Raw genomic sequence first — 16,132 nt, 5'->3', positions numbered from 1 at the left:
CTGAGAGCGTAGTGCAGTGACCTGTATCCCAAAGCAGACATTATACCATCCCAGTTGTAAAACACACGTTTGCAGGTGGAGCATATGATACACACTGTGTAATTTCCATGATAACTAAGCAGGCGGCATCATTTTATTCCACCCATGTGTGTGGATGCTGGTTACCCAGTCAACCTGACAATACACACAAATTAGAGGCAGAGGGAAGAAGGTATGATTAATGGTTCTCAATAAAGACAGGACACTGGGGGCAAAGAGGACCGGAGTGTGCTTAAAAATCCCACAGCTTTTCCCAGACGAGGATGAGGTGAAAGGGAAAATGGCCAATTTAAGAGCAGAGAGCAGGAATGTGCCATTATAGAAAATCTTCACCAGGGCTGGCTCACATTCAGCATCCTGAACAGCAAGTAGTATAAAACATAAAAAGAAAAATTATGTTTTATTTTGATAAGTTAGGGCATCTCACTGATGAATCCCACTTCCTCTGAGCTTTCTTCAAAAAGCCTTTTCTCACCTCCAAAAGTGGACGTTTCTGTTCAGAGGGGGGTTTTTACAGGTTGATGGTTATAAATTATGTCAGCATTCACGTTTGAAGTTCAGACTTTCTGTATTCTGACAATTCACCGGGAAATGTGAGTTCTGATGCCAGCAGAGGCAGGCTGGAGGCGCTCAGACGCTGTGAGCGGATCCTGCTCTGTAGGCAGGGAACCCCTTAAGCTCGCTTCGTGGACCATTCCTCCGTTCCTCCACATTCAGACAAGGTGTGAGCAGCGCTTGCAGCCAGACGGACCAGAGTTGGTTGCTGAGGATAGGCACCGAAGCGCACGACTCACGCACCCATCCACAGCGCAACTCTCAACACCAATGGATATTTACGTGCTCCTGTTGTCGTTTTTCTTTTTCACCAAACCAGGTGAGCGCAAACCGTAGGAAATACGTGTCTGCAAAGATTAATTTACGTTGAAAACTTGAGCTTTTTTTGTTTGTTTTTACATATTTGGACGCTCCTCTGTTCGCGCGCAAAGCAAGTTAGAATTTGATGCGCTACAGCAGAATTTGGTGACCATCCTGTTTTTGGTTTGTACTTTCAAACTGCCACGGGGCTGATATGACCAAAGACATGACACCTTCTACCTGCACCTTTAGAGTGCCCGTGTGGAGCTCCGGTGATGACTGCGACACAACTGCGCAGTTTCATCCACCAGAGGCTCACGAAACCACCATGTGTGTCTTAAATGAATGATAGTCCTAATTATGGGAAAACCTGTGCAAGTTCTGCCTTATTAGTAAAACCAGTCCCGCTTTCCATCCGCTAACCCTCACCTTTCTTGTCCAGGTTTTGGTTTAGGATTAGATCAGGATTACCAGATCGATATCATCAGTGAACTTGACCTGGCAAATGCCACCTACGGAATTACCCAAGTGGCAGGTCTTCACAACGGCAGCAAAGCATTCCTATTCCGAGGTAAGACTATATATATAGTAATTTGGTGCACACGTGCACAGTCATTGTTTCATTAATTTAACGAGCCACGCTGCCTGCACCACACCTTGGGGTGTCAGAGTAATACCAGGGATGCTGACACAGACAGCCCCCCTCATAATTACTCCAAATTTAATTTGTCTGAGGCAGCAGATGCTCCAAGTCTTACTGGACACGCTCGAGTGCTTTGTCTGCATTGGTATATGTTTACGACGCTGTGATTGTTTCTAATGTTAAAGTCTGTGTAATCCCAACAATGCTGGTGAGCAGCTATCAGCTGCGCTTCATTGTGAAGACTTTGAAGGCGCACAGCATGTGGCAGGACTGTTCAAAGCCTGGAAATAAAAGCAAACGCTGTTGACGCACAAAACAAAAAGGTTCAAATGACAACATTTTTGTTGTCTTCTCATATTCTTGAAATGTCTCAGAAGTTTGTTTGGCTTTGCTGCTATTCATTTCTTTTCTTTTTTTTATTAAAAATACAGTAACTTGTTTCCTCCTTTGGCTTAAAAATGAAAATACAGTTTGAAGGGATCCAGATGTGTTAAGAACTTGGTTTTGGCGATAGTTGGTTCTTGTTGTGTCTGGCTCAGATGTTTACAGTGCTGCAAAAACGGTATTTCCCATGTTACAGGTTTGTCCTGTTGTTTCTTCTTAATCCTACCTGACACTTCCGATTGCAATGAAAATTCAACGTCATTTATTAAGGGAAAATAAGCTATTCAAATCAACTTGATTTTATGTGAAAAAACTGACCACTAAACCTATTAAATGCAACAATCCTTGTGGGCAACAACTGCAGTGAAGTTTTTTTATCTGGTTTCTTGCATTGCTGTGGAGGAACTTTGTCTCACATTTCAGGTACAGAGCAGTATTCTTGACTCCATCATAGCAATCATCTGGGTATGAAGCAGCCCCACACCATCACACTGCTGCCACCATGTATTAGTACTGGTGTTTTTAAGCCAAAATTTCGAGTTAATTTTTCTGCAAATGTATTTGAATACACAATAAAAAAATAAATCCACACTTGTTTTCTCTGTCTACAAAATATATCCCCAAAACTTGGAGATCACTCAGATGTCTTTGGGCAAATGTGAGCAGAGGTTTGCTACTTGAAAAGTTCCTATGGACGTGATTTATTCACATCACTGTAAACCAAACATGATACAAATCTATAATTTTGTATGTTTTTAGCTATTTGAAGTAGAAATCAGTTTTTTGGGGGGGGGGGGGGGGGGGTTGCTGGGATCTCACGTGTGTTCATGGTTAGTCAAAGTCAAGAAAACTGTTCATGCAATGTGAAAGAGAGCCCTCACTGTCTCTTTTCCCTTTTCCTATATTCAAAAACAGCGATCCTGGCAGAAGCACCATCAGGCTCAGTTTAGCATCCCTGGGTGCTGAGACTCAAACAAACTCTGGGTGTTTAAAGTCTTATAAAGCAGGGGGTGATGATCTTTGTGTGTGTGTGTGTGTGTGTGTGTGTGTGTGTGTGTGTGTGTGTGTGTGTGTGTGTGTGTGTGTGTGAATGCATGCTTGAGGTTTTATTCTACTTGGAGTACTTGGCTCGGTACGCCACTGGCTCTACATGAATAAAGCCTGGGCAGCTTGGCCAACTCTGCTGATATAAAGCTTTCCAAGATTTGGGGCTGGAGGCCATAAGGGATACAAAGCCACACTTTTTGACTTGATACACACAATCCCACCCACCCACCCCAGACGCGCACACGCACACACACACACACACACACACACACACACACACACACACACACACACACACACACACACACACACACACACACTACTTCAACCATTTCCTCCCACAGCTTCTTGGATCTCAGAGTTTGGTACAGTTGTCAGATAGCATGGGCAACAGCTGGCTGGTCCAAATGGGGAAACTGGACTTGCTTGTGTTGTGACCTATTTAACACTTATGTTGAAACCCTTTACTGCTTTGTAGCACAAATGGCTACTGAGAAAGTACTGCCAGGCTTGCTCCAATTTCGGAGTCCCCAAACCTGGAGTTATAATGTTTAGAGCAGGGGTCGGCAACCTGTTCCCATCGAAGAGCCATTATTACCCGTTTCCCACAGTAAAGAAAACACTGGGAGCCACAGTAGCTGCGGCACTGTGGGCGGGGCCTACCCTCAGACAGCAGAGAGCTGCTTTAACCAATCACAACAGGTGACAGCAGCCAGTACCGGTCGCTCGTGTACGTCAAAGTTATCTTCCATAAGACGATAATCAATAAAACGATTTATATAAAATGGATCCAGAAGTTGTAGTCCGTCTTTGCCTACAATATTTAGTTATTTTTCACCCTGTTGGTGGTTTTACTGAGCAGGTGCCACTTTTGTCATACGTTTCTTTTTAAAACATGTTTAGACTGTTCAGAATACAAATCCAGGCTCTGTCACGTTTGATTGTTGTAATTAAACTTTGTAGGTGGGGAAGATCAGAAAAGGATCCGATCAATTTGTTTTTCCCTCATTTACAGTGACGGAGATAACGGCGCAGTGCGCCTGGCTCTGGTGTTAATCAAGTTAAATTATATCTCTTTGCAACAATTTTCACAAGAAAACAGAACTTTTAAAAGCTGGGCTTGTGTTGACCGGACAGTTCCCGTATTTGACCGTTTATTTTGACGGAGAAAGAATAGAAAGAATTACCCCGACGCATGCAGACGAACTGACATTTTATTCGTTACGCACATCGCAGATGTAAATCTGAGCTGGACACTGCTCAGCGCAGCTCACTGTCAGCGCGTACGTACGGTGCACAGCGAGCTGAAGATGTGGAGAGGGGCTTGGAGCGCGTCGCAGAACCAGAGCGCATGCAGGAAGATTCCTCCCACTGAAGCGTGACTTGTCACTTAGAAAATGTTCCCTGATTATGAAACTTTGGCTGAATAGTGCTTGTTCCTGTCTCCATTGTGGCGACACATCCAGGAGCCGTCTGAGGAGAATCCCAGAATCTCACATCCTCTTCAACTCAGAAAGAGCCGATTTGATTACGCACAAGCGTGACCCGTCAACCCGGTCCCACAGTAAGACCGGGTTGGAACTGTTCAGGTTTACGCAGACAATCTTTAGATTTAGAATTGGCATACAGATGTAAAATTAATGCAGTAAAATATAAAGCTTTTTATTTAAATATCCATTCATTATTTTACAAGCACAGAGAGCCGCATCAGATGGATGGAAGAGCCGCATGCAGCTCCAGAGCCGCGGATTGCCGACCCCCGGTTTAGAGGGTTATAGCAACAATCAGTCTATGGTAGTGTATGTAAGTGCATTGATGTAGGGGTGGGCGATATGGAAAAAAAATAATATCACAATTTTGTTTTTGCAAAATCTCGATCATGATTTTATCACAATTTTTTTTTGACAAATCAGATGTTTTATACATAAGTTGGTCTCCTGCAATTTCAGGAGAATGTTTCTATCAAAGTTTGGGCTCTCATGTCAGCAAGTGGAGTTAAACGAACCACCATGCACAATTTTATAAATAAGCTGTGCAACTATTCAGTGTGTTTGTGCTGCAATAAATGGTCTACAGAACTAAAGACAAAAACTAAATGCTTACTACGGGCTCCACAAGTGACTCCAGAATGTGGTCGCTGAGTCCAGACCTGCCTTGTTGCCTCGGTTTGCCGGTCTGTGGCTATAAATACCATCCAACATGTCGTAGCACGTCCATGTACTTCTTCCATTTTCACTTAAAAAAACCCAAAAACATTTCCACTTTGGTTGTTTCCGTCCTTAACGTTTCTATATTAAGCTTTGATTTCTTCAGCTTGACTTGACACCGTTCCGACGTCCACTTGAATCCTACTGTCATCCACAGAGAAATTATTTTTTGTACATTTCTTACCAATCCACCTAGCTCCTCCTGAGTGTGGACTCTCACGATGATGATGAAAAATGTATGGAACTCTGAAGCTGACCAAAACTTGCTGCTGCTTGCTGGCATTTTTTCACATTTGTGTATAACTAATGAAAATACTAACAACGGAACTCCAAAGTTTGTTTCACTTGTTGCAAGTAGTGATGTATTTCTATCCCCCAATCAGTGGACTGTGTTGTTGCTCCGTCCTAACCATACCGCTCCACGAATTTCTGGACCTACAACAGAAGGGGGCCAAAAATGTCCCATGACTGGTGCGTCCAGGTCAGTTGTCTGGACCAGTTTTACAATAGGGAGAAAAAAAATTACCAACCCTCCCTGTTCAGTGCCATAAAGGTCGGTGGAAATGAGGCTTTGGAGCCTTTTTGCATGAGGTGGAGGAGGTAGCTGGCGAGGGGGAGGTCTGAGTATCTGTAGTTAAGTTGTTGCCTTGGTAACCTTGTTATCTTCAAGTGGCAGACGATGGATGGATATGTGAATGGACTGGTGGATTGTTCAGCAATTCTTATGAAAGTAATATAGAAGTATTGTTTGTAAAGAATTTAAAGATAATGTGAAAGCTGTACCTTTGGCAGCACATTTGACCGCTGGTCCTGCCGGTCTCCAGCTGTGTGTGAACACCAGATGTTTTACCTTGGGGTTTAAAAATAGCCACATTAAAACTAATTAGGAACAAAATGAAGATTGAATAAATTCTCCCTCCTCCAAAGAGAAGAAAAATACAAATCATTCGCTGTCGTGCACTGACAAGAACTCATGTAAAGGTCCCTAAGTGCTGAGATAGGAACACGTCTGTGATAATCTTGCCCTTTTGTTTTAACAGAAAAGCCTCCACTGTTCATAGATCCAGCACACTGAATAAAGTTCCTTTGCCCAGATAAGGACTGACCTATTTTGTCATCCTACATCGGTAAACAGATTGTCAGGCTCATTACTCAGACCACCCTTGCTCCCAATGTTGATTTAAATTTAAAGTAATGCTGAACATTAGTTTGTTTCTCAGTGTCCTCCTGTGGGTACATGTGGAATCTGGCAGTTTTGGTTTAGTCCAGAGTTGGTATAACTCAACTTCAAACAGATGGTGGGGCTTTTCTCGCGAGACTCATAATTTTGGAATGTCCCATAAAATCCTGAACAAGCCTTTGATGCCTTAGACTTTTTCCTCCATGGAAAATAGAACTTGAAACCTTATTCAGCTCCTGATTTTAGAATCGTGTCAGCAGATCTGTGTCCAAATATTTTTACATTCCTAACTGAGTCCTCTTAGTTTTGCTCTTGTTTGGATATGATCCTGTCTGATTACAAGTACATCCCAGCTATGAAGGGATATCTTTAGAGTATAGAATGTACATTTATGTAAAATTGTCTTGCCTGTCAGTTGTACCACATCTGACTACGGTTATAGTTGCACTTATCTGAGTGGATCTTGGATCAGCTCTAATTATCCTCTAATCTGCCTTATTTAGAGGAACCTTTGGATGTACACACTATTGGGCCATTCCCATCTGTACCGGGTCGGCCCGGGCCGGGTAGCGTAGGTTGTTAATGGGCCATTCCCATCTGTACCGGGTCGGCCCGGGCCGGGTAGCGTAGGTTGTTAATGGGCCATTCCCATCTGTAACGGGTCGGCCCGGGCCAGGTAGCGTAGGTTGTTTACATATCTGGGTGGCCTGGTATTTTTCCGGGCCAACCAAGGCTCATTCTCAGCCCTCTTCTCGAGGGGGTCTGCTTCAGGCCGACCAGGGCCAACACACCCACTGCTGACAGCAAATTCACACCTTCCATTAGAGCAAGCCTCTGATTGGTGGGTAGAATCAGCCCACATGGGCTTAACGCAAGGATGTGTGGAATCAACCGGGCCAAGCTGGGGCCGACTGGGGCTACCCGGCCCGGGCCGACCCGGTACAGATGGGAATGGCCCATTAGTTTGGTACCAGAAAAGCCTCAGCGGATGAAAGTTGGACAAAATCCCTCCATAAGGATGTAAAATCACCAGAATCCATATGAAACGCTGACTTCCAATAGCCTGTAGAAGCAGCTGTCAGACTTAAATCATATTTTTATTGGATTTTTATGAACTGAAATGAAACCTCTTTTCTTTCTATTGACTCTTACTCGGAATCACTAATGTTAAACGGCTAAAAAGTGCAGCTTTGATCTTAATATCTGTGAAATCTGTTTAATACGCCTCTTCAGCCTTTTAGGTCAATTATACTCAACACATAACAACTCAGCTGAGTGGTGTGAGGACTCAAATGGTCTTTAATTAGCATTTAATAGACTCTCCTTTTGAACCCATTCAAAAATATTTGTCTTTTCAGTTAAATTAATAGCAAAAATCTGCACTCAAGCTCCACATGTTGTATTTGTTTTCTATCCCTGCAGATTAAAGGTCAACACTTGTAATCTTACGTCCAAAGCAAAAGAAATCACCTGCAGTAAAGATTAACAGCCAGGAAGTGTTTCCGCATTTGCAAACATGAACTACAAGCACAAAACACTAAAGGAGAGTTTTAGTTACATTTTTGTGTGAAGGGCATATTTCCGGTTAACAGTTTTTCTGCTGTTATTCCCTCAGCAGTGTTTTCTCTATAGTGGCATTTACTGGTTAATAAGGGTAATACAACAGAAACTCCACCTCTTTGACTGCACAACTTAATGCAGTCATCACCTGTAACTACCATGGCTATCTACATTATATTATAGTCTTTTAGGCCATAAAAATAATTGATTAAAATAAAAATTTAAAAGGACATGTTTTTTCACGAGAGCACACACGATATTTCGGCTGTGCCGGATGTGTCATTTGGAATCGTAGTATGTCCAAGGACGATCCTGTCTTTCTCACCTCTGATTGGCTAGAAAGGCTCTAAGGATTGATTGTTTGATTTAGCAGCAAACTGGCATCTTCCCTTGCTACGTCCTAGGGCCCGACCGATATATCGGCCGATATCGGGGTCATTAACAGTGTCGGCTATCGGCCAAAAAGACGGCCAATATGGCAGATATTGCGCTACCTATCCAGCAGATGGCACCAGCTTCATGAACTCAGGTTGTGTGGCTCCACTCCTTTGAACTTTCAACACAAATTATTGTTTTGGAACTATTTTTAAATTTATTGTTATTTATGTTTCTTATGTGCAATTATTTCCTGTCCAGGGTGAATAAGTTCACCAAGTTAACTTCCAGTGTGTTTCTTTTGTTACAAAGCACAAGTATTACGTTTTATTTATTGCTGCATTTTTATTATTTTAATATTCTTATAGGGATCTTCTGTCCCTAAACTTGTGTGTGTTGTTAGATTCCCCAGAGTTAGCCAAGTCAGAGAAAACATTTTGTAACCAGTTGTTTTAGCATAAAGAAATGGAAGGGAAGGCTTGCATTTACCTACATAAAAAAACACTACAATGTATGTGAATTCACTTACATTGTTTTATGCTAAACTAAGAAAACCAACTGCTGCCAGATCATATTGGGCTGGTTATAAAATGCTTTTTCTGACTTGTCTAACTCTGGGGAATCTTAACAAGACACAATTTTACTGAGTGGTGGAATATTCCTTTAAGTTGAAATGTATTTGTGGAAACCACAGTTTGCAAGAAAAACTTGAATGTTAGATTTATGCGGTGACTGAGTTTGTGTGTTCTGATGTTTTTGAGATCTGCTAAATAAATCTTATTTGCATTACTTGGAAACCCTAGTGCATTATTAAGACAGTTCTTTGGTGTGTAATAAAGAAATAAGTTTGCATCAAAAAGGCAGAGAATGAAGGGTTTAAGCTTAAGACAATTTTTATTTATTTATTTTTTTTGTGAGGGAGATTTATCGGCCATTATATCGGCTATTGGCCTTTGTTAAAAGTTTTATATCGGTATCAATCCCAAGAAAAGCATATCGGTCGGGCTCTACTAAGTGCAGATTGTTCTCCTGCCACCGCCACCAACAGAAAGCTGTTTTGGGAAGTTTTGTAAAGAAACCGTGAACTTAGTGTGGTGAGAAAGACGGGACCTTCTTTGGACATGCTACGATTCGAAATCCCGTCATGGTTGAAGAATAGTTCCAAAATGAAAGTTGAGCCGACGTCTTTTCTGGCCGTGAATTCAAAAGAGTTTCGGTGCGTCTCATTTGGATGTTTAAAAATAAAATTTGTGCATCTTATTACTGTGAGAAATGATCATGGAAAAAAAAACTCCAAACAACAATCTGATAACCCAGGTTAGATTTGAACCCGGGGCCTCTGTGTGTAAAGCCTGGTTCATGCTTCTCCGTCAGCTCCGCAAGGGACAGACACGCACGGATTGACGGAAGCGTTTTGCTCTCGTACTTCTCCGTCTCCTGGAGAGTGTTGCAAAGCAATTGCCTGACAGGACTACAGAGGGCGTAGCGCTGTTCAGTGGTATCCTGTCATGTATCGGTCCAAGATCGTGTGTTTATATTGTGTTTTTTGTGTATATAAGAGACTTTTAACACGGACATATCTGTCTCTCATTCTCCCACCTCTTCATGCGCTCCCCACCTCTAAACCCACGTTTCCTGTCATTTCCGTCCACAAATAAAACGCTTGCTGCGCATCTTTTCTCTCCTCCAGTCACGGGAGGATGAAACGTTCATATTTTTAGAGTTTTTTCGCGAGGTATTCAAGCTTCTCCGTGTCTGCCGTTAGTTATCCTCGGCTCTCTTTGCAATGGCGGCGCTGTAAACAACAGCGGCATCCTGACCAATCACAAGCTTGCGTAATCCGTCTCGTTCGACGGATATTTAAAAAAGTGGGCTCGACTTCGTACCCCTACGCAAGGATGGATAATGGCGTTGCGTGTCTCCGCACTGACGCAGACGGAAAAGCATAAATCAGGCTTAAGTCAGATATCTTAGTAGTTGAGCTATCCCTTGGACACGTTTTCACAGAAAATATTTCTATCACTGAAAATGGTGTTACAACCACAAACATTTGGATGCTTGATGACAGCTAAAATGACGTTAATCCAATAAAAGTTTGATATTTTAATTATGACTTTGTTTTTACGACAACTAGTTCCAAAATGAAAGTTGAAATGACGTCTTTTCTGGCTGTCATTTCTGGAAGCAAAGCAGTAGACTATAGCGGCGTTGCTCTGCGCTGTCCTTATATGGTACTGTACATCCTGCCTTTGTGACAACATTAAAGCCAGAACTCAAGATCTTGTTTTGGAGTGCTGGTGGGGTGCAGGTGGGCTGGTTGAAGAAGCAAAGAGTAAAAAAACGATCTAATGTTAAATATCAACTTTCCGGCCCGTGGAAAATCATTAGTAAGCCAATATTTACACGTTTTCAAGTGGAAAAGTGAATATTTCAGGTGATGACTTCTTTAATACAGTCATTGTCAATTTCCTGCTTGTTTCTTTATAAGATGTTTATTTTGAATAATAAAGGTGTTGTAATGGCCACCAGAGGTGGAAAATAACGAATTACATTTACCCACGTTAATGTAATTGAGTAACTTTTTTGTGTATTTATACTTTTTAAGTCGTTTTCTGAAAGCTGTACTTTTACTTTTACTTGAGTAAGTATTTAAAAAAGAATTGTAATTCGCTACATTTTAAATCATATCCGTTACGTAGTAAAAATAAATTATAGGCTTAATAAATTAAAAATATTGCGTGTAGCAGCATTGGAACAGAAAGAGACACCTGCATGAGCACCGCGTCAAAACCGTGGGGGTGTGTGGGTGTACACTTTTGCTCAAAAACATCAGTTCAATCCCTGTGATCCACTCGCTGTTTACCTCCTCTCTCCCTCCTCATGGGTTGGAACCTGCACCTTTGCACACCGGTGTTACGTCATCAGAATTCCGCTCGGTTCTGTTGCCAGACTCGGTGTCGTGTTTGAAATGTGTTTCCCCAACCGCTCCGCACGCAGGTACAAAATAACGTTTAGCGCTCTTAACAAGCGGGTTCCCACCGCTTTGCTCATAAAACAGAAGACCTGCAGGCCTCCGTGAGTTAAAACATCCTGATACTGGAGCTAAATCAGTTGCAAACATTGTGCTCCATCCCTGTGTGTGTATGAACTCAGAAGTTGCTTCTTGATGCCACAGATATGTGATGATTTAGCTTGTTTCTTTATTTTACTCCAGAATAAGAGATTAAATTATTACAAAAGCAGTTCAATGTAGTTAAATTAGTCATTCAAATTATTCTAACATGCTACAGTGTGTGTGTGTGTATGTGTGTGTGTGTGTGTGTGTGTGTGTGTGTGTGTGTGTGTGTGTGTGTGTGTGTGTGTGTGTGTGTGTGTGTGTGTGTGTGTGTGTGTGTGTGTTACACATTTAGGACTGCATGAGACAGCGTGGTTTCATCAAATCCATGCATCTTATTTTTTGGCTGGAGTAATGGCTCAGGAAAATAACTTATATTTCATAAATAATGACGTCTCTACAGTGTTTATGTTGATATTGTACCTATCTTTGGTCTGGGAGGTGTAACATATCATGATACAAGCCTTTTAAAACATGTTAAAGTGTTACAAGAGGAGATAAATGCATGAATTTAAAGTTCATGTTTAGAGACCAACCTTCAGTTTGGAGGCTCACGCTGGTGAGGAGACAGTTCTAGTAACACCTGGGCTCCCAAGGCCTGTTCTGACACGATGGTTGTTACGGGACCCTTAAGGGTTCCAGTTGGATGATTGGAGGATTATTTAGGAGGATTGGAATGAACAAACTGATTTAAGTCGTGAAGGGTTAAATGAGTGAGTGAAACCACTACCAAGGATGAACTCTGCTAACTTTAAAAATCAGCTGCTCTAAATAAGCATGAAGGTCAGAGAGGAGCTCTAGGATGGACATGGATAAAGGAACTGTTGTAGAGGTAAAGTAGGGCAGGGCCGACATTAGTGTCACATTCTGCGTCCCCCTCACATGTCCCCTTGTGTTCCCCATCCCTCTCTAGGCTCCCCTTATGTTTCTCCTCGTGTTCCTCATGTGCCTCCTTGTGGTCCCCAGCCTCCTCCAGGTTCTCTCTAGGTTTCCTTCACGTTTCCCTTAGTCACCCCACTTATCATTAGGTTTCCATCATGTTTGGATCATTTAGTCACTATCTCGCTTTGGTTCATTTTTTGCTTTCTTCCCCAGTTAGGTCTGGTTTCCTCCCCTGTTCCTTTCTGCTCCTCCCCTCTGTTAATAGTCTCACCTGTTTCCAATTCCCTTAATCACCCAGCCCCTGTGGATATAACCCTGCCTGTTTTTGGTTGTCTCGTTCCCCCCTCTAGGTCTCTGGGTATTTGGCTTCCACAAGGTCTCTAGGTTTGTGCTCTTTAAGTGAGCTTTCGTCTCCAGGATTTTTGGACATTGGTTTTTTTTGGCTTCCTGCCCTCATTGGATTTATTTGGACATTTATTCCTAAATAAAGGATTTTACGTTTTTTCTACCTGCCTTTGTCATTCTGGGGTTTTCTGCATCTTGGGTCCTAACCTCCTCCTGGCTCACAACGTGACAGTTGGCAGCTGTCATACGATCCATTAGAAATGTTTGACTTTCATTTAGCTTGTTATGTGGCAGGTTAGAGCACAATCTCGTGTTAGAGTTTTGTCATGAAAATATTGAGATACCTCACATACTAATGGCATCTAAAAATTAACAGTTAGTTTTTCAAAATAAAGAATAATTTTAATCACAATTAAAATGTACAATCCTAGAAAAATCTCATCCAATCAATGTGCACGTCCTGTTCTCACTGATTGGATACAAATCCTTCCATCAAACTGTGTGTGTGTGTGTATATGTGTGTGTGTGTGTGTGTGTGTGTGTGTGTGTGTGTGTGTGTGTGTGTGTGTGTGTGCGCGTGCACACACATACGTATTGTGAACAGCTGTTGTGATTTTGCACTTATGTAGCCATCTTTACGCTGACTAAAATGTAACAAAGTAATTTTTACTTTGAGTACATTTTATTTATGATACGTTTTACTTGTACTTGAGTAAAAAATTATCAAAGTATTGGTACTCATACTTAAGTACGACATTTTAGTACTCTTGCCACCTCTGGATGCCATATATTTTGACTGCTGCTTTTACTAAAACTTGCACAAGATCATGTGGTGGACATTAAATCGAAGAAGAAAATTGGAACAGAAATTTGTTGTTACTGTTGTGGGTGGAAACACAGGGGTAGTGAAATTAGCAGCAGAACCATGGGGGTGGGTGCCTATCTCCAGCGGTCAATGGGCAATCAGGCGGGGTACACCCTGGATAGAGAGCCAGTCCATCGCAGGGCAACACAGAAGCCCTTTTCAGATAGACATTCTGGAGCATTTACGGACAATTCAATCCGGTTTTTAACCGGAACTGTGTTTTCAGACACACCACTTTTGTACCGGAACTTGTCCTTTCGGCTGCGTTCACACAGCAGGCAAAAGTTCCAGTCGCAAGCAGCGCTGTTTATTTGATGCCAGACAGTCTGCTGCACAACAAGTTCTGAGTCTGATGCTTGCGTGTGCCGGTTAAAGAAATTTTGGAAAACGTGCATCCCTAAGATGTCCAAAGATCAGGAAATAAGACTCCAAATCCTGCCTTGTTCTGTCCCCCTCTCCTCCTGCTGATACAAGCGTTTCTGGGATTTTTTCGTCCAGAGTACGACCTACAAGGCATTCATTCCTACTAGAGACCACCACAAATGTATTGATTAAACAAGTGTCTCACACCTTTAATCCATGGTCAAGGGTGTGTAGGCCTGGCGTCCAAAATATGTGTTTTGGATCTTTACTCTAAAGAATAAAGTTAAAAAACTGATGAGGAACCTTTACAATCCCATTAATAACATGTATGACATCACAAGCAGATAAAAAATATTGTAAACTCCAAGTTATGTTGGGGCAGAATTATTAGTATTTAAAAAATAACATTCAGCTCCTTTATGGAACATTCAGTTAAAATGTAAAATTTGTTTATGTCATAAACCAACTTTTACTTCTTAAAAGCCACTTAGGAAGTGTAAGATGTCTTTTGTGATTAATAGTGAACCAATTAATCTGTCGACACCTTAATCAGACATGCTACTTGTTAACTACAAGATGGCAAATGAGGAACAAACACAAAGATGAGAAGCACCACAGTGGCTGCTATTGAACACGGTTCTTAATTAGACGTGAACATTTAATTAGAACATACCTTCAAAAAACATGAAAAGACAATGCAAACAAAGCAATGTTTATTTTCTAATTATTTGTTTTAATCAATGCCATAAACATAATAACTGAAATAGGTTTGAATAACTATTCAAAAAGAAATTAATAAGGGAGATGGTATTTTTTAAGACAACCTGAAAAGTTCATTTGTTTTTCTTCCTTTTTCAGAGATTTCATCTTTCTATTTAATATCATGCTTTAGTCGCAGTAAATTCATAAACAAGTTACTATTTATTATTTTTAGCTACTGGAGTGTGACGAGACATGTTGATCCTATAGGAACTTACATGGTCATTGATGTTTTATTTAAGAAAAGAACAACCTAAGGGTTTTCTTTGTTTGTATTTGTTTTTATTCTAAAAGAGTGAAGAATTACATCTTTATACCTTTTAATCTTTTGTTAGGTTACTGAAATCTCAGACCTTACCCCAGGTTTTCCCATCCAGCACCATCCTGGGGGGGGGGGAAACCTCCCTTTATGCCCCCCCTTTATCCTGTCTTGGTTTGAGAGGTGCCTGATGGCAGTTTATTCTAGCTTCAGCTTTGCTACTATGAATGCCGAAATCCTCCCCAGGGAGCCACGGCAAATTCCGTTTTGCAAACGCTATGGTCCTGTAAAAACAGCTACAGATTGTGCTGCAAGTTTTTTTCTCTTTAAAAAATAAAAACATGTTTTTGTCTAAATTAATACATGCCATTTTAGTTGATGTTATTGTACCTTTATCCTGAGATCATGTAGTCTGTAGCACTCATAACTTCATAGAAATATATGGCCAATTAGTATCTGTGATCAGCAGCAGAAAAACCTGATCGGAGCATCTCTAAACCTTGTAGGACAAGGTGAGATCTTTTAAAATTTTTGGTTTAAAAACTGGCAACAACAAGAACCATCTGCTGCTTTTTCCTTCTGACTCGTGCATTTTCTGATACCTACAAAGGCGGCAGCTAGTGAAAACGTGTAAGAATGTGCAGTTAGTTTAGTCTCATCCTGGATATTATTCAGATAACAGGATGAAACAGAAACGTCAGTTTATTCAGCTGTTAGATGAGCAGATAGGTGTGAAACTAGGTTGAGTTCTCAAAATCACACTTTTTCATAAAAAATTGTTGTTTTCAAACATTATGGTCTCTTATCAATTTTCGCCTTCACACAAAAACACAAAGCAACGTATAGCAGCCATTTTTCACTCTGCTGCTGATGAACGATCGCAACTTATTAGAAATAAATATGAGAAACACAGCATTTGAAAGGTTTGGGTAACTCACTTTAGAAATCATAAACATGGTGTAGCGTTGTGGTTTTATGCTCTTTTATGAAAGAAGATCCATGCTACGTATTAATTCGGAATATTAATTTTTAATAAATCAATAACCAAATTTTATATTGTTCAGAAGACTCAAAGGTTGTTTTCATCGATAAACTGCCGATAATATCTGAGTGTCTGTGTTTCAGTTCAATGAGGAAACCAGTTTGAAGGATTAAAAGTTTTAAGAAACGAGCCAACAGGCTCTGTCCCCCCTTCAGGTCCTCTCTCTTTCGTTGTCAAGCACGAACTGGAATCATAAGACTGAAAATTACCAA

General features: G+C 41.2%; 1 protein-coding gene across 1 annotated transcript in view; it reads left to right on the top strand.

Annotated features, from left to right (window-relative positions):
* Window positions 1-616: 616 nt before the first annotated feature.
* Window positions 617-16,132, top strand: part of LOC107381817 (protein kinase C-binding protein NELL1) — a 517,506-nt gene continuing 501,990 nt past the window's right edge. Inside the window, exons 1-2 of the mRNA XM_015953703.3 lie at window positions 617-913; window positions 1,337-1,465. Coding sequence (XP_015809189.3) covers window positions 643-913; window positions 1,337-1,465 — 400 coding nt within the window. The 5' untranslated portion in view covers window positions 617-642. The remainder of the gene's footprint in view (window positions 914-1,336; window positions 1,466-16,132) is intronic.

Source organism: Nothobranchius furzeri, chromosome 9 (genome assembly GCF_043380555.1).
Source record: "Nothobranchius furzeri strain GRZ-AD chromosome 9, NfurGRZ-RIMD1, whole genome shotgun sequence".
NCBI lineage: Eukaryota > Metazoa > Chordata > Actinopteri > Cyprinodontiformes > Nothobranchiidae > Nothobranchius > Nothobranchius furzeri.
This window is presented reverse-complemented; position numbering and strand designations above follow the sequence as displayed.